This window comes from Aptenodytes patagonicus, chromosome 4 (assembly GCF_965638725.1).
Source record: "Aptenodytes patagonicus chromosome 4, bAptPat1.pri.cur, whole genome shotgun sequence".
NCBI lineage: Eukaryota > Metazoa > Chordata > Aves > Sphenisciformes > Spheniscidae > Aptenodytes > Aptenodytes patagonicus.
Genome location: NC_134952.1, coordinates 69,698,265 through 69,722,842, shown reverse-complemented (window position 1 = coordinate 69,722,842; position 24,578 = coordinate 69,698,265). Strand labels below are relative to the sequence as shown.

The 24,578-nt window shown below is 39.0% G+C and overlaps 1 protein-coding gene across 6 annotated transcripts in view; it reads right to left on the bottom strand.

Annotated features, from left to right (window-relative positions):
* SLC10A7 (solute carrier family 10 member 7) overlaps positions 1–24,578 on the bottom strand; it is a 154,885-nt gene that overhangs the window by 13,432 nt on the left and 116,875 nt on the right. For 2 of the 6 annotated variants that reach the window (XM_076337103.1, XM_076337107.1), the window contains 3 exons: positions 15,486–15,651; positions 12,448–12,499; positions 10,845–10,918 (listed from right to left, as the gene is read on the bottom strand). In XM_076337103.1, the coding sequence (XP_076193218.1) occupies positions 10,845–10,918; positions 12,448–12,499; positions 15,486–15,651 (292 nt within the window). Of the gene's footprint in view, positions 1–3,080; positions 3,138–9,787; positions 9,930–10,844; positions 10,919–12,073; positions 12,229–12,447; positions 12,500–15,485; positions 15,652–24,578 lie in introns of those variants that run through there. The other 4 variants (XR_012995221.1, XM_076337104.1, XM_076337106.1 and 1 more) reach the window with 4 other exon arrangements.

Genomic DNA, 24,578 nt, shown 5'->3' with positions numbered 1-24,578 from the left:
GGAAGAGTGGCGAGATCTGGGCAAAATCCAGTTTAGAGGATTCGAAAAAGGTTTTTCACGCAGATAGCTCCCCGAATGGCAAGATGCTGCTAGTCTCGTTTGAAAACTTTCTTAAGGTTTTCCCTGTTTCTTCCCAGGCAAATCACATTGCTATGGTTAGTTTTGAGAAGACCGAAGTTTATATACTATGCCTATCCTCAGTGAAGGCTAGCCAGGGATAGAAGGTGTTTCCTGCCCTTGTTCAGACTCTGTTATGACATACTGAGATCACGATAGCAGAAGATGCTTTTGACAAATTAACTGGTTAAGAATTCTTTCTCCTATATCCATGCCCTTTCCAGAGCATGCACTGAACTCAAGTTAAACGCTCTTCCCTCAGGACCAGTTTCTTTCAGGTGTGGGAATAGCTGAACGATATCTGACAACCCGTAACAATACAAATACTCACTTGCTACTGAGAATTCCCATTTCAGCTGAAGAAAGCACCTTCCAATGTAACATGAAGTCACATTACACTGGAGGGAGAACAGATTACTTGAAGCTGAGCCTAAAACAGGCAGCCAAGCTCTTCCCCAGGTGAAAAATTCCTCAGAGAAAAATTTGGGAGTCCTGTTCCAGCCCCACTCCAGCTGTAACTCTGAGATTTCTTTTGCTCTTAGCCCTAATCAAGAGATCGTGGACCTTACGGTCATTTTGTACTCTGCAAAGGAATCAAGGCTGAGAGAAGTAACAGACAACCTTTGCTACTCTCTTGTCCAGAAGGAAGTAAGTGTCAAGATAAGATTCCATCTGCAGTGGCTAGACAATGGTTTACAACTGTACAATGGTTTGTGGCATTTTTAGTTCAATCACACCTTGGTGACAAAGCCTAGTGTTACCATGGAAATCTGACTTTTGCCAGTAGGTATAAAGAGATCCTCCACCAGCACAACCACAGCTGCCTCCAAGTGATATGACACGCAGTCTCTGACTGGGAAGGATCTACAAAGTTTGTAGCAGTTGAGACTACATTCCCCTTGCCTTTTTGCCCACGTACATGCTGTATTAAGACTTGCACTTAAAATATTTTCAGGGGAAAAAAAGACAATTTTTTCAGTATGTTTTCATATTTCAGGTCAGTGATAAGTGTAATGGAAAGCAAAAAACAGGCTAACAAAGCGGTAAAACCAAACATCTGAGGGGGAGGTTTTACAAGGGACTGGTGAGACATTAAGGGAGTCTGGAAGAGCTGCAGGGGAAAACTGCAAAATGGAGGGCTATCCTAGTTCAGTTTGGAGGTCTGCGTGGACCCTAATCTTCAAAAAGATTTTCACCTTCATCCCTCTCCTTGGGAAAGAACAATGATTTACCAGAATATTCAACAAGCCCTTGCATTAAATGACTTGCCTCTTTTGGAGGACTAGAATTATTGGGAAGGCTCTGTACTGAATCAGAGCGATGTGGTCACATATTGGCCATACAGTTATGCTAGGATGCAAGAATTTCGCTGAGACCCGCAATATGTTGTAAGAGACTGGACCGGTTTAATATTTAAGTAAGAAAGGAGAAGGAGGAAGAGAAATGAATGAGAAATAAGATATTTCTTTTGCCATAACTCTAACAAGAATAAAAAAAGAAGAAAACCTAATATGCTTTGAATGCTTTTACTAATTCTTGTTCTTCAGGTAACTGGCTCACTATACTCATCACAGAAATCAGTAATTTAAAAGTGCAAGGTAAGTACAGTTACTAGGAAACAGCACATATTGATACTAATGAAGTTTTAAGTAAATAAAAATGTAAAAGCTGGGAGGAAGAGAAAGAAAGTACAGTTTGTCTATTTCTGGGTTTTCAATGGGTGCATTCAGATTGGAAGTGATGTTTAATAAACAACATAGGCAATCTTACCAGCTGCTAACAATGAAACATTTAACACCAACAACTGAAGACTAGTGCCTTAGACTCCAAAAAACCTCCACCTGTCTGACAATATGGTAGTAGTAGTTAGTTAACAGGGAATTCAAGAATGAATTGAACCACCATAAGTCGTATTTTAAATGTGACTTATCCTTAATTTGGCACCACAATGCAGGCATAGCAACGTTGTAAGCTGATCCTCGCACTTCAGTGCTTTTTTTATTGCTTGGATATCAGTTCACTCTTCATACACATAACATACTCAAGGCACAGGGTAAATTCTTCCTTGTAATTCACTTGCAATATCTAAGCTATGAAGTTTAAATGAACAGTATTTAAACACTTCCTTCCCTTCTCTACAATTCTGGTAGCCAACACTTTTTGAAGGTTTAATAGGTTAGACCTATTAATGAAAATAATTCTGGACAAAGAAATTGACAAATGTCCTAAAACCACGAAGCTGAGATTTGATAATTTGATTATTTCCTTGAACATTACTGCCCTTTCCACACATAGCTGAGGCTAAGATTTCTCAGCAGTAAAGTTTTGATAATGTGGATTTTATTTACGCTATTATTAAAAAAAACATTATAAATATGTTTTATAGTTGTTCTTATTATCTTTGTAAACACAAGTAGGAAAGGATTATGCTCCAAACTGTTTCATACTATCTTTTAATTAGATTTTTTTAAAGCTTTTTTTCTCCTGAAACCTTGATGCAATGGAAAACATGATACACAAATTTATTATAAATGGTAAAACAAGAAAACACTTCATAAAGAAAAGAATATTTGTTAGGAATACTAGCATAATTTTTCCTTTAATTCTCTCTTCATCTGATTTCTGTGGCCAAGAAAAGAAGATATGAGGCCAGAAAAGCATTAACACTCCAGTCATTTGGGAAGGCATTTTGAGAAAACAGCTCACTACCTAGAAATACTGAGGGATACTATTTCCTGTTCTAAATGTATGCTTGCAGTGGTCATGGCAGCTTTTAGAGGATCCCTCTTCCAGATTCCCAAGACTATCCCGTAAGAGGAGATTTCTAAATTTTGTTGCTGCTGTGATTTTTCACATCTTTGCACCCACCGTTTTAGAAGTGTCTGGAGTCAGCAGCTCAGACTGGCTGCCAGAAGGTGCACTGAGAGCAGCAAATGTAGATGCAACTCTCTCAAGGAGACTCAACATCATCTTCAGTACTCGCCAGCTTTAGTATGGGTGACACCTGTAGCCTCTGCCAGCTTGAGGTAAAAAAAAAAAAAAAAAAAAATCTTGAGTCATGTCCAAACATGGATCTCCCAAGGGTAACCTGTCAGCTGTCTGCTGAATATAATGTAGTTTCTTAAAGTAGATAAATCAACTTTAACTGTTTTTGGTGGGGAGAGAGGGCTCTTGTGTCATTATCATTTTACAGATGGATATGTGTGTTTATTTTTTTTTTTACATTATAAAGAGGTATGAGCTTGCTGTCATTAAAAACCTGCAATCTGGTTTTTAGTGTCTGATCCAATTACGTGTACATCTGGGAAAGACACAACCAAATAAATAATTGGAGAGGTGCAACTCTGAAATGACAATTGTTATTCATCGATCTCTTTCTGCAAGTCGAGATTGAGAGATGTAAACTTCAAGTGAATGAGATCTCCTGGGTGAGATTCTTCAGTTCAAACACAGTAAACAACTGTTGTCCTCTGATGCACATTTTAGTACTGCTGGAGGCAAACTTTCTAAATATTAATAAAAAACCAACTACTGGCGGAGTATACAGATGAAAAAGAAGCCCTGGGAGCTAGTAGAGAATTTCTTGCCACATTCTAAGTCTAATCAAAGAAACATATGTTTCAGGTCAGAAAGGAAAGGAGATTCCCTAATTTACTTGAGTATTTCCCCTTCTGGAATCACAGAGAGGTCAGAATTGAGTAAACTGCAATCGATTAGACATGCCATACTGTGAATCTTGTGATTAAAAAACCCAGGGAGAATCAGGTACTCTGTGTCCAAAAGCCACTATAAGCCACTGGACTATGCCATTTTCTACTTTCAGATTGGCCTGCCAGCACATTTCCTTCCTGGAAGTATAGCCCCTAGGGATGCTCTGGTCTGAAGGAAATGGTGCTTGCCCAGCCACATATATGAGTAGCAAGGGAAAATAAGAGAGATGCTTCTAGCACAGACTATCCCAGTGACCACAGTCTACTCAAAACTGTCAGTTTGACTTCTTGTGGAGATAGCCCCTTCAAGTGAGTGGTGGCCTTAGTATTATAGAAGTGCTACACATGCAAAATGGCATCTCACTTCGGGTGGATTTGTCTGTGCAAGCAGGAAACATTCATACTATTCCCAATTACAGAAATCTTCAGTCTGTATTTGGTTTTCCTAATATTCTGATATGGCAGCTGTACTGGAAATAGCAGCATTTGCCAGGCATTCTTTGGGGTCTACTGAGAAAGAAGACATGCCAATTACACGGCAATAACCTGATGGATAATATTGTTTGGTAAGAACCAAATGTTGGTTCTTGAAGACTGCCGAGCTAGGAAAGGCGATCCACCTGCCCTCAAGTTGGGCTACAAAAAAAGATGCTAACATGAGAGAAGTGCAGTAGATCCAGGTGCTTCTGCTCTCCCCACTATCATCTCATATAACACGAATCCCTCAGTTCTTATTCTCCAGAACAGGGAGAGGACAAAGAGAAAGGGAATCACAGAGCAGAGGAAAAAGCCCAGCCAATCACTTGCTGCTCCTTCCAAGCAAATGCTGGGCGACAACTGAAGAGATGAGAAAAAATTTTCATTTTGGCCCAAAGAATCACAGTATCAAAACTCGTTAAAGGTTCTAGCAGCCACTAAGCCCCCTGGGATGTCAGAAGCAGGAATGGGAGAGAGTTTCTAACTCTCTGGCAGTAGTGAGTGGTGCATATTGGGCCAGACATGACCTCCACAGGACACTCATTCTTTCAAGCATATTCCTCCTATCAGCTTCCCTTCTGCCCCACGGGTCAGCACCCACCAATTCTAGGCAGAAGAGCAGGCAGATCATTTTCACTTACATCACTCTATCAGTCACCTGGGGAAGAAATGACACTAAAAGTCTGTAACAGGTAAGAAAATATGCAAATTCAAGCACACCAAGAAGTATGACATGATGCCAGCAGTAATGTCTCCTGTTCAACACTCATAGGAAAATTTTGAAAGTAAGACACAGTATCAAAAGTCTGACTCTTGAAAACTTTCAGAGAGCAATTACCCAGGATTATTTTCTAGATCTTTATGTAAAAGTCAGAGGAGTTATTCACACATTTATAGCTAGTCACAGATAGCGCCTTGATGAATAATCACCTTAGAGGACAATTCTCTGCCAGGAGCAGAAAAAAACCACCACATTTCAAAAATACCAGAGTATAGCCTGAATACTCACTTAGGGCAATGCACCTGATTTTACCATCTTACTTTCTATTATAGAAGTATTAAGAGATGCCTCCTTTTTAAAATCAAAATGATCTACCTTTTATCTTAACACAAGTTAGAACATTTTGGCATTTTTCTATCTTAACGGAGAAAGGTGATTATCACCACACAGTAAGAAGAGTCTGCGCTTGATTAGTACAGCATTTCACAGAGTTTGGGTATAGGAAAAAACAGATGAAGCAAAACCCCAGCTAATATTAAACAGCAGTGGTTTAGGCTGTGCAAATATATTTATCATCTCTGAAAAATCTTGTTTTCTACAGATACCTCCTTACATGAGCAAACTATAGATAGCTGTGAGCAGATTGGAGCTATATGTGAGCATGATGCACTCTGTCACATTGTGCAGCTGGGGAACTTGGGAGAAGGCATGGGCTGATTAATCCATAGCCTAGATGATCCGCTCACAGACAATTGAGTTGTCTGTGAATCTACTTGTGCGTTACAGCAGGCTTTTAAGAATTGTTCAAGTACAGACTATCAGTTCTGTACTCGTGCAGTAAGAAGCTGAGTATTTAAAGAATAGATTTGAATGAAATTAAAACAATACAAAAGAAAGTTAGCGCTTTGGCTTTTATTTGCAAAATGAACTCTATTCTCTCCTGAAAGTATTTTGTAGTGTAGAAACTTTGATTGCATTACTTTAAGAATTCCATGGTGAAAGAACTGCTACACTGATAAATCCAAATGAGGAAAAATGCACTCTGCATCTCAAACAATACCCCAATTTTATTATAAGGTGGGGTTATTTTTGTTGTTTTGGTTTTTTACCAATCTGCTGTTCATCATACCTACAGTACTAACATTTGCATTTGTGGTAGCCAAAATAGGTAGCAGTACTCCATTTTTTGCTGATAAAATAATTTTACATAGTAAATACAAAGAATTAAAGTGAAAATATTTTTTGACAATCCTGCATTTTACTTTTGGAGTTGTAACTTCTAGCTAGCAATTCACTCTCTGCAAAAAATAATGTTCTGTACTTGGCTGCAACTTTTGTGTAAGTGCAAGCAACAACTGCAGTATTTTTTTAGATGAGCCACACTGATAGCTTTGCACTTCCTTGAGGCCTCTTCTCTTCTCACTGAATGAACTCCAGGGAATGGCATCATGTCGGGCTTTCCAGATGGATTATGTGAAGCCATAGCTCAATGTCATTTTCAATAGCAAGGCTCATAATTAAAGGTCAAATAGTCACTTCATCTGCAATCAATCAATAGACGAAGTACTAATACTAAGTACTAATCAATCAATGGCAAATGCACTAATAAAAGCCATGCATCAAATGTCCGCATATCTGTGTGCTCACATGTACTGTGCATATATGTGAGTAGGGAGAAGGAGAGAAAGAGAACAAAGTGTGGGTGAATATGCCAGAGGGCATTGTGAATACTGTATTTATCTTCTCTCCTTGTAACTTTATATCCTGTTTCACTCATTAAGTGAAATACAAATAAACATGAATTTTTCTGCATACGTGATGCACTGTATTCAAAAAACTGCCAAAGCACCCACCTCTATGCAGAAATATCAGCTTGTGTTCCTAACTAAGAAACACAAAGGCACCTACCCTGTTTAATTTGTCCTTACACAAACATGCCCTGCACTCTGATCTTTGAGACAAAAAGTGTGTCAACTGTTCTGTCTACAAAATAAAACGCAGCATATGGGAACAGCACTTATCTCCGTGCAGAGCAAGCACTTATTCATGGATTCAACAGTGGAAGTGGCAGTTGGCCTCATGAGCATGCACTGCATGGGAATTAGTTGGTTTCGTAATATGGTGTGGGAGAAAGTGACTTATAAAAGTCTTCTCATGCCTCTCCTATTACCACTTCTAAAGCTTTAAAGCTGTCAGCTCTTCTCCTACTTTAGTCGGTGCCATTCTAAGCTCCCCAGGGAATGGGCCAGACATACCTATTTGGAGTTTCACCTGCCAAGCTGAGAGAAATCAGTTTCAAAGTGAAAGAACAAGTGTTGGGGGGTCATTTATACACTACCACTGGAATCTTGAAGACAAACAAAGCAGAGCTCCACAACGGATGTGAAACCAGACCCTGAGCTGTATTTGTGCTTTCAAGCATTGTAATGACAGAGGGAGAGGGAAAAACTCTCTCCACTACAAGAGAACAGAAGGCTTCTCATTGCATGGTTTATAGTAAACACCTCTGGACAAGTAGAAATGTGACAGAACAACAAAAGAGTAAGGGCCAAAATGCCTACGTCTGTTCTTGTTTCTGCTAAGATCAGGGTGGACGAGACTGTGCTGTGGACAGATTTAACTGTCATTCAGAAATGGCTGATCCTTAAAAACAAATTAGATCTACTCTACCTTCCACCTTCAGTGAAGGAATAAATGCTAGCTGCTGTGGTTAACATTCTTGTTATACATCATCAGCTCAGGGGCATGCCTCATTGCCCTACAGCTGTATAAAACCCGATCCTCCCTATTTACATAGAAATGTGCGTTTATGCAGCTCTGTCTTATCTGGATCTGGTACTAATACCAAACAGAGCAAAATACCAGTGGTCTCAAAACGAGCCAGCTTGAAACTGATACACAGCAGGCACGCCTACGTAGTGCACACACTGTGTAGGGGTGCACACAAGAGTGGCGGGGCCCTCAGGCTTTCCAAAGATGGGATCCCAGGGTCTGACAGCATTTCCACATCAGAGGTGGTGCTCAATTCAGGACACGCTGCTGCTGGCCCCACGCAAGACAAGCCTGGGAGCCTCAAAGAAACCTTGACAAAGCTGAGCCCCAGAGACGGAATACAGCAAGGGAAGCACAGGTCTCAACCACCCAGCGATCTCAACACAGGCCCTGAGGAGTAAGGAAAGGTAGTCCAAAAGTGCAAAGCCTAAGAACGAATTACGTCTTGTGACTAGCCTCCTAGGAGGCAAACTTGCTTTCCGTGAGACACCAGCTCTTCAAGGATGAAGGTAAAGCAGTCTGTTCTGAAGCTGACAAATGGAAGTCTGTAGCTGAGAAACAGTCCCGCAATACTGCGTTCCACCATCTGCCTGTTTCATTTCAACTTGCACACTTATCCATGAGACATCTGTATTAGCAGGGCAAAAGTATGTATGGCTAGGGAGAAGCTGTAGGAGTCCTTGAAGTCAAGGTGGCCGAAGTATTTTTGTTGGTGTCCTTGGGCAAAGAAAGCTGCAAAATACAAAGCCTGACTCATCAGGCTGAGCTAATGAGAGCAGTAACTTAGAATTGCGAAAATGTGAGCCAAAAAAGTCAAGCAAGCTAGGAACCTCAAACTAGGTTCTTCTAAAGGAGAAAATAAAATCTAAAAAGAAGAGTGTACTAGCAGAAGAAAAGTGAACCGACTCAGCTGTGTGCACAGGGTGCAGGTCAAGACAGGCTGCATGAGGATGCTTGGTGGAATGAGTAAAAGAAATGAAGAGTCCTCATTTTTTTCTGGGTGACAGCAAGGCCCTTTAGGACTTAAATATTAAAAAAAGGCTTTGTGCTTATTTTCTTAGTGTCACGGCAAGCTGCAGAAGTATTCAGCAGAGCGTATATAAAACTATTTTCACTGGGGAGGGAAGGGGAGACTTACACATTTGTGCTGTTAAATACAACCAGCTTCTCTTCTGTAGTATCTCAGTTGTGTCGTAAGTTTATACACACCTCCAAATAGCAAGTACGGTAGTGTGTTATGACTTACGTGTGGGGTTGCTTTCTATAAATACAAGTGTAACTGTCCTCCTGAATACAAGCTCATTTATTAGTTGAAGCTTCAGCTTCATAGAACATTTGGCTGAAAAAGACCCAATGTCATTTAATCTATGTTCTGCTCCAAGGCAGGATCAACTCTAGCTATCTAATTCCTGTCTGAGGCTTGTCTACGATGACAGGAGATTGAAGATATCAATAGGCAACATACTCCAAAGCTAAACTGTTTTACATTAGACAGGTTTCCCTGATTGTTAGCTTAAATCATCATCATTGTAACAAAGTCCTTCCCTTTTCAAAGTCCACTGTGAAAGAGTTACTTTTTTCCTTCTTTGCATCAACCTTTTATGCATTTGAAGATCACTACTGTATTTCAGATGTCTTCTCTCAACAATCCCAATTGTTTCAACCTTCCTCCGGGGTCACGTTTTTGAGATCTATGATCATTCATGGCACTCTCCTCTGATCTCTTTCCAGTTGGTCCACGTATTTTTTGAATTTTGGAGCCCAAAACATCATGCAAATGTCAAAAGCCATAATGCTCTCAAGCCCTACAACTTTTGCTACTTCTCTGCAACCCACAAGACCTTGTGTGAAAGGAAATCAGGTTAGTTTGGTATGATATGCATTTGACAAATCTACGGGGCTGTTACTCATTTCCTTGTTTCTTCCTACACTGTTAAAATAATTTATTTAATTGTTTCAGTAGTTTTCTACAAAACGAAGTTAAACTCACTGATCTATAATTCCTCGTCCCCTCCTCGTTTCCATTGTGAAAAAGAGACATTATGTTTGCCTTTTTCTTGTCTTCCAGGAACTCCTTCACTTCTCACAGACTTTCAAGGGCACTTGCTAACAGTTGTGCAGCACAGGCCTGGCTGAAGCAAAGAACCCTGAGATGAGTTTCACTATATCAAACTGACTGGGAAAACATCTCACCTAAGTCCCAACTTGTTCTTCCCCTGTTTCAGGCTGAGTTCTTACCTTTGTTATTGACACCAGCTGTGTTTCTCTTTGACAGATACAGTCTTGAAAAGGCATATACTCAGTCATATCAAACATGTTTTCATATTTTGAAAAACAGTAAGAAAATATTCAAGTACTAGTCGTTTCACTGACTGAACATAACGGATGAAGCAGTAGCAAGTGGCTGTAAGCATAACTGATTTAGCAGTATTTTGTGAATTTCCATCAGAACATCTTATTATCACTAAGGGGTCATAAGTGACAAGTATCTCAATGATGTTTTGATAAATGAATTCTAATAAATAAAACTATCCAAAATACCTGCAGACTTAAAATAAACACATACATTTTGCTCATGTTAAGCAAAAGACAGTATTGTCTACTTGTGATTTCTGAATACACTACATGCTTCGATTTTCACTTGTAAATCCCAGCTTTTAGGTGTTAAGATTTTACTGTGAGACTGGGCAGATATACCTTACAATGTTTTCAAATAACAAACCTGAAATTTTATCAATATTGGATTAGGCAACAGAACAGAATAAGAACAGAAAGAAAAATCCAGCCTTCCATAAATAAGGTGGTCTTACTGTATAACCACTAAAATCTCAGCTGAGAAGACTATGTTGTCTGCCCGGTAATAAGCATTTATTTTATCTATGCAAGAATATTATTCTACTATTAGTATCATACTGGTAGCATTACTTGTCACACTAAAACCAAAACCATTTAAGCAGAAAAGCTAGCAACCAACAACAATTTTTTTTCAACACAGCAAGGTATGAACGTTACTGTTGTTTTGCTCAAAAGCTTATCTCCTGACTTACCCAGGGTGAGGGATTTGTGTGTGGAACAGAAAATGATAGCCACTGTGTCTGCTGGTGTGAAACTAGAGTTATTCCTAGAAAAGAAAGAGTTTTAATAACCTCTGATAGCAAAAACCTTCTTAAAACATCATCGATCAAATATATTAATTTGAGGATCCATATACACGTTCACATCACTTTGATCAGGTCTAGTGACAGAAATAATTCTACCCACAAATGAACAGTAGTGTCTGATTTTATTTTTTTTTTAAAGCAGAATTGTTTCTCAGTTGTGGCAAACTCTTTAATGAATATGCTTCCGTCTGAAGGAGAATAATTCTGAACACATGGTATGTAGGACACAACTTTATGCTAGCCAAGGTTATTTTTGCAAACATGCTATATCACAGCAGTGGCCAGCTTGCCTCTGTTAAAAAAGAGAATGACCTATGATTTCTTTTCCTAGTATGTAATGTTAACAAAATGCTCAACTTGGATAGTATATTGAGTCTACACTGAGCACTGCTTAGAATATGTAGTTATCTTCCACTTCAGAGAAAAACTGCATCTAAGGGTTTACACACTGGGAGTAAGGCCAGGAAGGGTGGAAAAATAACATACAGTGAGAGTTATATGACTGGCCAATGGATCACCCTTTGGTCCAAATTAGGAATCATTTTATGAGATTCTAAATATTTACCATACTGAGTTGGTTACTACTTACGGCATTTTAGATTTTACAGTTGGGACATATCTTCCCTCCCAGGTTAGGCCTAGCAGTTCAAAAGTTATTTTAAAATGCCTTCTAAGGTCAGGGTATGATCTTGTCACAGAGAAATTTTCTTGTGGCACTAAAAAAGCATAGTAGCTCGAAGACATTGCACCCTGCTTTGTGATTCTCCTTTATGGATATTGTATAATTTATATAAAGCATATATCTGGAGTCTGCTGTATTGTGGCACTTCCCGTTCAGCAGAGTACTGCTAAGAAAAATACTCCAGTAAGCCTAAGTGAGAGGACAATGGTGGATACTCTGACCAGCTCAAGTGATGCACTAAGTCACTGGCTAACACCATTCTCACGGTACTATTTTTTGAGAAGTGAATGTACAACTGTTCTTCATGGTTGATATTTAAAAAGAAAAAAAATAGCTCTACCAAACATTAGTTCAGGACAACTGTCTTTTAAGAATCACCATATAAACGTAACACATTTGACATATACAGAGAAGAGTGAATTGCCAGTCCAGCAAATGTATCTTGAGATGTAAAAAGTCAAACTGAGTTCTCTCTCTCATATGTCATCAGCATGTCTGCAGGGCAAATTATACCTTCAGTGACATCTGTGCAAATCCATTTTTTTCAGTGGATGAGGTATAGCAGTGATTGATTGAGATTTAACAACTCTGTAATTAACACACAAGAAAGGACAGAATTCAGGTCCTGCTCTCTTAGCCTATGAAACTCTAACAGAGAAAATGCAGTAAGGACAGTATGAAATACCAAAATGAGGTCACCCCTATTCAGAAACCTGCCCTTACATATTTGCATAAACTGTATCACCTAAATCAAAGATATCACACAAAACAAATGTTCAAAGGTTCTGATTCAGCACATTCAATTACCTTGTAGAGAAGAGGAAAGTCAAAAACATGAAGCTCATCTGAACAGAAAATACTGAAAGAGAAACAAGTTAAAATTAGACTTACATCACAGAAGTAAAGATCACTTAAATCTCTGCAGTTGCTGTGTACATGCCTTTTGCCCCCATACAACAGGTCAGAAGCTAGGCTAGACCAAGTCTATGCAGAGAAATCCAATGACAGACAACCTTTAAAGACTGTCTGGAAGAACAATATGTATCATTACAGCCAAGAAAGCTAGAGCTAATATCGTGGCTACTCAAGTTCTTCCTGAGGTAACTCTTCTGAATCAAGTATTTCTTGACACGATGAACGGCAGGAAAGTTCACTACTGCATGCTGCACATCTGCAGCATTGGGTTGACAACATAAAGTCTCTCAGACATGCTCTAGTTGCCAAGTATTTAAATTTAGCCCCTTCCTATTTAACAGGAGAAAGTACAATGCGTAAACATGATCACAATAAATATTCTCACACACTGGGTATATTACTCTCCCGATGAACGATCACTGTTAAGAGGAGATCATCATAGACGTTTTAATTCCCTCTGAGACAAAGGCTAATTCCTGAACTGGGCAGTGTACATCAGACAAAGCAGCTTCCGTTCAAGCTCAGTCAGCTTTGTAAGTGTGGACGGTTTTTGAGCATCCTGAGGGGAGCTCTCCTCTCTGCCAGCATTCCTGACACCCGCAGGGGTTGTGGGATGCACAGAGCCCACCCTTGGTCTGCGGATACGTGGGGAGAAGCAGGCAGCTTCCTGCTGTGCTGTGAGCAGCTGCTGGGACTGCAGAGACTGAGCATCGTGCCGGAGCGCAGGAACTCCCCACAGAGCTGGAGGAGAAACCCTGTGACCTGCCCAGACCTTTTCTGGGTGTTTGTGGGTTACGGGGGGAAGGGCTTTTACTTGCAGCAGAATCTGGGGTGGGTTCTCTCCCTTTTCCTTGCAAAACTTGTGAATGCAATAAGGCTAATGTGTCCCATAGGGTAGTGCAAGCCAAGACAATACATTTGATTTTGACCGCAGTTTACAACTGGGCAACATGGCAGGGATATTAGCTATTACCAGTGACATTTTCCATTCTCTTACATACATTTCCTAGGATGTATAAATGTCACCTCAGCATGCACTTAATTCTTCCTTCATGAACTAAGGAAGAAATCCATTGTTGCTGAATTACAATTTTTCTGCAACTAAGTACATTAATTTAATACGCACAGAAAAAAATCCCTTAATACATATAATTCTGTAAAGCAATAAGCACGTGTTGCTACCAATTATCCCGTGTGCATATTTTGCTGTGGCTAGAATATTAACATAAAAATTACATAAAAACATTAATCAGCAGAATAAGAAATGCAATTTCATCTCAAACTCCTCGTGCTACTTTCACATCCTAGTATAACACAACACACACATCCAGCCAACACATCCAATGGCGGTACAGAAACTTTTTCTAGAATACAATGTGCATATCCATCTCCACAACTTCCTTGTTTTTTTGTTTTATAAATATTTTAGAAAAAAAACAAATGTCTAATATGTTCCAGGCAGTTCCAATGCTCATGTTAATATTCTTACTAAGAAACTCCAGTTATGCACACTGGCAATGAAAATGTATATATAATGATTTTCAGTGTATTGCACTGCAAGTGGTATACATAATTACACATGGCACAAATGCAGAGTTGTCTTGCAGAGAAATAAGACAAGAAAGGCAATGAAAGCAACCACTCTACACCAACTGTTCAAGGAAGAACATGCCTTTTTAACTAAAAAAAGAACTTTTTTTTTCCCAAAGTAGCAGTCAGCACAGTAACATAAAATTACTTCATTCTGAGTTTCTCTGCATGTTAAGTCAGAGTTGAAAATTTCCATATCCCTCTTTTTTTGCTGACAACTCTGCACTGATTTAAGTGCATCTGGGATGTGGTCCTTCTCAGGTGCCTATGCAAAGAAGTTATTTCCTCCATTTTGAAAAAAAGCTCCTTAGCATGGCTTCCTTCTTCTTTGCTCAGAATAAAGTATTTATACAGTACCATTTATAATTCCATATAGTATTTTATACACGTATAGCGTTCATAATCCAAAAACCTGCCACAATTAGGGTAGAATAAGAACTGACCCACAAAGAGCAGGGGCAAATTTCCTCCTGACTTTAGTGGAGGTTGGATTTATAGAAGATACATTATTTTTATTAGACAGAAACATGCGCACATACACACACTTCAAGGTAGGTGATGCATTGATTTCTTGAAATCTAACAGCTTTAGAGTGTATGAGATGTGACATACTGTAGTATACTGTAGTTACCTCTCCACCAAGCAAAGTGAAACTCCTGTCTCCGGACAGTATGAAGCAAGATGGGAATTCCCTACTGGGAGAGGAGACGGTGCCTGTATACCACTGCCTTTTCCTGGGAAGTAGTGATCTGCCAGTGTATTTTTAACTGATGGCAAGGATACCAGCAGTCTATTCTCATGTGTGTGTTATTTAAGGCTGAATGACTAGAGTGCTTCTAAAACAAACTCTGCAAGAAATGCGTTCATCCACAGAAATATATCAACACATTCAAACTCCCAACTAGTTTCTAGGTTTATAATACGGTAAGGAAGAACTATTTAAAAGTTATAACAGTGCTTTTGAGTAACAGCTCAAACCCAAATCTTTCCTTTCTCTTTGGAATGCAACATCTGTGCATTTACGGTTGTTTAATAACAAAAAAGACAAAACAGAATGGCCGTAAACACTTGGAAAGTAATATCGTGCCCCTTTAGAAAGGGAGGACCACTGAGCAATCTCAGGCACACCTAAATAGCAGGCTTCATCCCTCTCTAAATGCTTACTCAATCCCTAAAAGCATCCAGCCCCTAAGAAGTCTGGTAATCAGGTTTACTAGACACATTAAAAGTACAAGCTCTAGCCCCATGCCAGTATCCCTGCAGCCCCACACTTTCCAGTACATATAGCTCATTACACACCTGAAACACAGATAAGAGAGATGCTTTAAGGCTGAACTTACTTATGAACACTATTATAATCAAGCTAAATTTATCAAGGTCAATATTTGGATTGGCGAAAGTATCACAGAATGTTGTGTAGATGATCATCAGGAGCACACAGCTGCTGATAGCGCCAAATGGAGGCTTCTTCCTTTCAAGCCAGTCCTTGATGTACCTTCGGACAATCTGAAACACAGAAACCAACAGGTTGCCTCTTTTCAAAGATGCAGGGAGCCAAGTTGGGCATCACAAAGTGAATCTGACAGCAGAAAGACACAAAGAGAAGAGAGTAATTTGGATGACGGCCACAGTGGATTTCAAAGCTTCCCTGCCACACAACTCTTCTTCTGGGGAATTTAACATTTGTAGTGCAACTTCCACTGGGCGTCCATAATGAGAGTATATTTTCAAGTACATTCAAATCCATCCTTAATCATGCCAAATGTTCTTTGCTAGCTGTCACTGAGACATGCCCATTAAGCCTCCCCAAAGTTTATCTCCTCTGCTGATACTAATGGATGTATGTAATTATCACAGTCCCCTTTGCATCAACAGACAATTCCAAGTGCAACTTTGGGAATCTTAAAAATCTGACATCTTCAGGAATTTCATGACGGTAGATAATCGAAAGTGATCCATGGAACATTTTAATATTTAAATAGCTAGCGATGCACCAGAAGTTTTTAATTAAATTATAACTCAAGCTTGAAAAGCAAAAGTGCATGTGTTGTGGGAGTTTAAATAATTCAAACTCTGAATATCTAGAGTTTTTGTAAATCCAAAGACAAATGCCATTTGCACGCTTTTAGAATACCAGAATTAACACATGAAAACAAGGAAACCTTAGCGGAACTTTTGCACTTTCAGGAAACAGAATCTGAAGTTGTATTTCAAGAATTTTTTAGAAACAACTATAAATTTTAAAGTAACTTCAACTTTCAAATTATGCCAAATACTACAGGACTAAGCCTTAGCAGATACAATGCATCTATTTCAGCCCTGCCTGGGGAGTCGCTTTTAGTTTTTCTCTTTACTTTATATGGTTTGAAAAAACTTTTTAAAGCTTTTATCATACAGCTGCCATTTGTGTTAATTTTTCAGCAATCACATTATCTTGCCTAATTTCTCCCGAGACCTCCCAATGTTCTCTGTTACCATGCTCCTTCCGAAATAATAGCACGAGACCCTGAAACACTTCTACCAGAGGGCTCTAAATGTGTCTCGTTACCTTCCCATAGCGGTACCATTAATAAACATCACCAGTATCAGTTTAGTAATACAGAACATTTTAGAGATATTCAAGATTAATACCAAAGCATCATCACCAATGCTACCATAGGACCTTTTCACACACTAACTGCCAAAGCTGCAGGATTGACCTCACAGCTGTCAGTTTTCCTCACTGCCTTCCCAGCTTGTTTGCAAGCTTCTCAACAGGGAAGTCCTGGAAGCAGCTATCCCAGTGACCACAGCAAATAGACTTCATCGACCACATGGCAGGGCAGATACTAAAAATTTGGCACACAGGGTTCACGCAAAGCTAAGCAGGCTGAAGACCAGCACTTACCTCCCAGCACTTCTGTGCTTCTCGCTGATGAAAAATAACAGATTTACAAGAATCCATGTAAGGGAATGCTCAACACCCCAGTGAAAACACCCAACTTTAAGTTTCACACTTGCCAGATGTTAAAGAGAGAACACAACTGAGAATATACGGCCAAACTCCTGAAAGAGCATCCAACGGAGCTCCTTCAGCCACCTCCTCATATGCCACCAGGTAGGAATAAACCACTACATTGACGAAAGAGAGGCAAGAAAGCTGAGTGAAGACATTTAGTGTGCAGTGTGAAAGACATCAAATGGGAAGACCAGATTAGTCTAATTTGAGCGGATTTGGGACTCTGTAATTATGAGAAGCAAAAAGCAAAGTTTTTCACCTCTAAAGTGAGTGTGTTTTAAGGAAGTTAAAAAAAAATTCCTATTATCCCATAAATTAAGGTCACATTGGGGAAAAAGAAGAGCTACTTAAAACCACCTATTTATTTAGGGTCCTTCCAGAAGATTTATACTGAAAGTAACGAGATGTTGAAAAAGAAAAGTGATAGTTAATTATGCCACAATACAACTTGTACTGGAGGTATTTATTACAAAAATGATAACCTTGTGTCTGTACAAGGTATAATTATAACATACTTGACAATAATAACTTTATATACATATTTAACATCGACTGACATATAAGAGAAAGAAAAAACATTTTAAAAATGAAACCGCAAGCAGTATTTCCTCAAAATCTTCAATTGGCTGATATCTTCTTTAAATATCCACCTCTATCTAGTCTGGAATTATTGTGAATCAACAACCATAAATACCAGTACGGCTTCTTACTGCACATTGTATTTTAAAAAAAATGACATAGTCGGACCCTGAAGAACTAAATCGTGGCTTCAGGAAATCATCTAATCAACCCAGTGCATTGCTAACACTTACATACTGTAAAAACACAGACAAAATACATCCTCTCTAACACAGAATCCCATACATTTTGATCTTCTCACAAGGTTCAAGATCTATAATTTCAGAGGTCAATTCAGCCTATGATCACTGACTCAAGGTGATCTGAATTCTTGTATAACTTAAGAGGGGAGAGATATAACCCTACAGGTATCTGTAAAAACTCAACTAGATTTTTCACAGGGAAGCTCATGTCAGCTGATTCATTTTGACTGAAAAACAATCCATTTATTACTTATTCATGCCCTGCAGAGTTGTTTCAGGACAAAGATGCTTTGAAAGCCTTTTAATTCTTAACCTAATTCTGTAACTTTTCAGGGTTAACACAGAACTTAAAAAATATTGTGAAGATTTGTAGTGAAATAACAATAAATCCCACAAATACAATAAAGACAACACACAATAAAGTACAGAGCCAGCCAGCCAGTGAACTCTGTTGTTCTGTGGTGCCGGCACTCTCTGACAGGAAGTCTAATAGAGGTTGAAAAGCCACGAGCAACGCAGATTGAAATGATTAAATAAAGAATCTCATAGGCAATTCGGAGACTGGACAGAGATATTAAGCTTCATTTGTCTGCAAACACAGCAAAAGCTAACACAATCATTTTCGCATGTATGGCCTGTATGAAGGATGCCGGACTCAGGCACCTTACTGGTGTGTCACCTCTCAGTTGAAATTACAAAGTCCAGTATTTTGAAGTACATACCAGTACAATGGAGGACAAGGGAGGGACAAGCACCGCAGAAACAAGCAGTTGAGAAAAAGTCTGAACTGATACTCCTGTGAAAAGATGAACTTACAGCCTGGGGTAGAAATGTGAATGACTGACATCCAAAATACATGCATCAGACCGGCACACTGATGGAAAAGAGCAAAAAGAGGAGTACTCTTCAGATGCAGTAATTCCACAGTTCCTAGTGAAAGGGAATTCCTCACATAAAAAAAATGCAGTTAAAAACAACATCTTGGGGAGGGGGGCAGAGATATTGGAAGAATAATCATTATACGAAACATAACAGCATTTAAAAACATACTTTACAAGGGGAAATGCTGCAGAATGCTCCCATGTTGCAGAGAACGCATGCATAAATTTTTAAGGTACAAATCTCAAGGTACAAAGGCCTTGCAACCCGTATCCCTGCTGAGACTCCTGCAGAATTACTTCTGCAAGGAGGGCTTTGGGGCCTCTGGTCCTATGGTAGTGATCACATGAAGCATGATGAACTGCAAAGATTTTTGTGCAGATTTAAATGCCAGCCTCAAAGAACAAGGAATTCCTGATGGCTGACCCGGAGGTTGCACATGAAAGAACAGTGCATGGTGAATCCTTCCCTCAAACTGTGGTTTAGTGGAGAGAAGACAGGAAGAGAAGCAAAACTTTGTAGTAGGTGATATTTTATAAATAACCTGCATGATGGAAGATGCTGATAAACTCACAGAAAAGTTAGACGATAAAAGAACATAAATCTGTCCGTCAGGTAACTACTTCCTGGTGACTACGTCCTGGCAATCTCCAAAGGTTTTTGGAAAGGCATCAGCTCAAATTTGCTTCAAAACACAGTTCCAGGCTCAAACTTTCCTCTTGACCGGGATTTAATTTTTAACAACAAATGAATGTAATTACACATGAATTAACAGTAGTGTCCCCATTTCAATTCAGTTCTTCTAGCAGAATGGTTACATCCACAGTATTTCTCCTCCAGGCTGCTCCGTATCCTGCCATAACCTCCTTGTCTGAACGCCAGCCTCAATAAGCAAATGGGCTAACTGCTCGTATGTTTAATTCACTTAACATCCCCTCTACAAAGAAACACAATCTGCTATTCCAGGAAAGCAGGTAAATAACGCTCATCTGTTATAAGATCATACATGAAAATAGCAGAAGATATATTATAGAAAAACAATTCACTTATCTAATTGTACCTTCATAACAGTCACACTGTACACCCAGAGAAATTTGTCAGTAAAATACAGCTAGACTGTTTCCACCTACCTGCTGAATTGCTGGACATACAAGATGAAAAATGCAATAAGCAATGTCATTCATTAATGTTCATTATTAATTGAACTAAATAGGGCAAGGAGCTCCTCCCCACCATGTATATGGAATGGAATAATTTCTGACATTTGTAATACAGTACATCTTTTAAAAACTACCTAGGTATTCAACTTAATTTTTTTTTTAAACCCATGAAATGAAAAAAACCCAGGGGAAATGGTTATGAAGTCACCTTTTCTGTTTCCATTATACACAGAAGACTATCTCTTGGTATTTACATCATTATGCAAAGTAAATTTTTCCTTATTCTATCAACACTTTTGGACTGATTTAATCTTTAACAGAATTTACAATGTTTTTACTGCACTTCTGCTCCTCTTGTTTATTATATATTGGTATGTACTTCTAAGTACCTGGGAAAAACACTTGGGGCTTTACCATTTCAACAAAGAGACACAAGTAATTTTTTCCTTGTGTTGAAACACACAAGGAAACAAGCTGAAAGTATGCTGGATTATCACTATACCTAAATGCTGCAGTTACCTTATTTACTTTGTCTTTTAAGGTAAGATTCCTAACTCATTCTTAACTAATGTTGTTACTACTTATAGCAACAGACCTTTGCAATGAACTCTGCAATGCAGAAGTTTCTTTTGAAAAGCTTTGAGTCAGGCTAGATATTTGCAACAGTTTAATAACTTCTCAATATCTCTTCTTATATAGTGATGGCAAACCAAGAAAGAAGACTGCATGGAATATTGGGAACTACTTCAGTGAAGCTTGGAAGACATGAAAGGGGGAAAAATTGGAGAAAAAGTGAACTAAGATGACAGCGACTGTGAAAAACAGTAGAAAGAATCAGATACTGGAATGGAAAGGAGATCATGCGGGTTGTAGAAATGACATAAATAAGATGGAACATCCTTCACAGATTTCTATAGCATAGCCACCCTCCATATATCCAAGGTCTGCATCACAGTTCAAATGCACAGACCCTTTTCCAAAGCAGAGCTCCTATCACTTCAGCCAGACCCCGTCCTGACAATTTTATAGGGACCGTACCTGTGTGAAGGCACGCATTCTCACCTGTTCCTATATACTGCTATAAAGTCCCAAACTTTGTACTGGTTCACCCACCTTTCTATACCTTGTAGGACATCATCAAATGTCACATCTATCCTTATTTTATGGAGTGTGCAATCTACTATTTCTTTATTGAAGATGGGATGGAAAAAACCAAAACATTTTTGCAATCGGGGGGGGGGGGGGGTCTTTTTTACAAGCATCTTGTTTTCTTTCCTCAGCTTACCAAACTCCCCTAAAAGCTATCTTGCTCCATTATGTCAGTCAGTTTACTCCCAAGAGATAGGTCCTGACACATATATGCTTTCAAAGCAAGTTTTATAAAACCCACACGAGGCCATTTTCAAAATTAACTTTCACATTTTGGGGTAATTTACAACTGGTACTTTAAAACCTTACAAACAGGTGCAACATGGCAAAAATGTAAGGGGAGCCTGTAGCAGCGGTACATGTTTTCTTCACATTTTGTATTTCTGTGGAGGCTAGGTTCTGTTCCCTGTTTGAGTCAAGCGTCAGAAGAGAGCGAACTGTGGTCTGAAGGCTGTTTATCTGCCATCTCAGTTTCCTGCAACAAGCTTCCAGAAGCGCTCATCTCCCAGGGTACCACTCCTCCTCCCTGCAGCTCTCCTGGACTTTGTAGAGAAAGTAGGGCTACTTCCATGTGGATTTAAGTTACAAGAACAAAAGGATTTGACACTGTTCCCTTTTTATAACGGTTTCTTTAACTATTGTTTCCCCCACCCACCCACTATAAACAAACATTAGGCTTAGGTGAATAGTACCTTCTACTCCCTAGCAACTGCCACCTACCTTTCCCTTTCAATTTCTTATTCTTTAAAAATAAATACATTGCTAAGCTTTTTAGTTTCAATTTCACTGACAACTTGTATTGCAACATAGCACCCTTTTAGAATTGTGTTTATAAGCACACTTCCCAAATGCTGATAGGGTTCCTCTGGAACATTTTGGGCAATGATGCAGAAGGCACTTAAAATCCTTTACTTGTAGGACATCAAGATTTTTTTGTGTGACTAGATTCAGCGAGGATTTCTGTACAACTGGCTCCATTTTATAGATTTGAGAAGAAGAACTACTTAGAATCGTAACATTAATTTTAGCTTTAGTTAAGGTCTGTTTAATGTGAAGTGCCCACTTTACACTAGCAGACAAATTACCAATGGGGCAACTAGAGAATGCATGAATGATAATGTACAGACAAGCTTTTTATTATTTATTCATAGAAAACAGCGGGTTTTGGTGTGCTGCTTTGAAAAATGTTCAAACTAGTAGAATATAATGAAAGCACAGTGAAAATTCTATTTCATTAACATTTAATCATAAATTGCTCTTTAATATAAAACATAAAATAAAAGTCTGTCATAAGCACTTAGGTGTAGAGAATGGAGAAAGTCTGCAAAAAGGGGAAAGGAAATATTGCTGTGGTTTTCACTGTTCCTGTTATCTGTCACTTCAGAAGAAAAAAGAAACCAAAGAAACAACAGTCTTCAGCCAAATCTCACAACTGGTCATGAAGAAACTGCTTAGACATTTCTCAAAACCTTACATTTTGCTGGCTGAAAGTATTACCAACATCTATAGAAAAGGAAACAATTTTTTTAGCAAAATCACAACAGCTCAGGAGCAGCAATCTTCATCAGAACTCTGCTACCCAGGAAAAAAATAATCAGAACTTCAAGCTGCCAGAGTAAATTCAAAAATCCTTCCCATGAAATACCTATTACCATGTTTATGGTATAACAAGTATTCTCAAATTCCCCTTAGAGGTATACAAGAGTGGTGCACAAATAACAAGCTCTTACACACTACAGCTCTTCAAGGCTTACAGAACATTAGATCTTCATAGCATACTATAGATTATGTCTCTTTTCAAGACCTCTTGTCAGAGAGGTCTTATTCATTACTCTATAAACACAAATACCAATACTGATTTGAGTAACATCATACTGTCAATTAGCAAAACACATCTGTAGACACAGAGGATGCACGCCACAGCTTTTTTTAGGTTTAGGTTTAGACACCCTGCACATCTCTGACAAAGAACAGAGCGAGTCTCCTTATTGAAGACCATCTATCAGTAACTGCTATCTGTAAGACTCAGTGCCTTTCTGATAACATATCTTCCTCCTCCCTTCTTCAACAGTTCTTTCTTTACCTAACAAATGGCAGCCACTACCCGAGCAGAGCCTGTACCTGCAGCCCCTTACACATTTCATTGTCAGCAGCTAGAAAAGCGTGTTTGACTCCTGTCAATGGCAGTCTTGCCACACTGAAAAATTGTTTGAGAAACAGTAGAAAATAAGCATCAATTACACTATTGTGACTTCTTTCTCCCAGCCATCATTAAAAATTCTGACAAGTCAGCCAAGCAACCAAAACTCTTGATACAATTTTGCCATAAAGCAAACAAAAAACCCCAAACAAAACAAATCATCTCATCTGCACCTTCTCATCTGCTTTGCTCATATCCCAGGGGCTGCTCAAACAGCCAGCTCTGCAGCCTGCTCAGGAAATGAGCGTTTAGGCAACACAGGTTTTCCCAGAGGCAAGATTTTTTTAAAGGAAAATAAAGCCCGTGGAGAATGTTTCCTTTAAGCAGCCTTCTCTGTTTTACACTGCTGTGGATCGAGCGTAAAGCCTCTTGATCACAGCTGAGTTAGGAAGGCTGAAGAGAAGCAATCCTCCAGGCAGGCAGGCTCCAAGCTCGTTTTTTTCCCCAGTCAAGCTCTTTGCTACAAGGTAACCTTATAAGAGGCATTCTTCCACTGACTTTTCTGCTGAACGGTATGACTGTGCATGGTAAGGAATTGACATTGTGGGCATGAAACGATAAATTAGAAGTAATGCTGAAACTGTCATTCATGAATTGTGGGCCGTTATCTCTTAATGCATCTGGAATCCCACAGTGAGCAACTTGTGATTCACAAAGCAGTATTACGTTGCTGCGCCACGTTGTGCAACAGTTCAGTAATGAGTGAGTAGTGGTCTACGAACTAAATGCAAAACTTCCCATTTAGTTGGGAGCAGATCCATGCCACCTCCAGATGAAGGGCAAGCAGACCTATCACTGTATCTCTTGGTGTCAGTCCTTTTCTTGCTTATTGTTTTTCCTTGACTACTGCACGTTATTTTTGGATATCCACCTTCAAAAATGGCTTCTATTCCTATCTGGGCAGGTTGGTTTACCTTTGTACAGTTCTACCTAATCAAGACAATCAATGTAAACTACCCTTGGCATTTTTAATCTGTAGCTATCCTTAGCATTTCCTCTCTTCCATATCCTCTGAACAGATATAATCAAGCGCAATAACTTTAGAAACAAAGTCTTTGTGCAATGTGAGCTATTTCTGTTGATCATTCATTTCCAGAAACGGCTTCAAACACTTTTAAAGGAGAATTATCCTATTTCTTGTTGAAGTGTATTTATAAAAAACCAAGATGCTTAAATAAATTTGTGATTGAGTTACACAAGCTTTAAGTCTCTATTTTTTTTTCTTT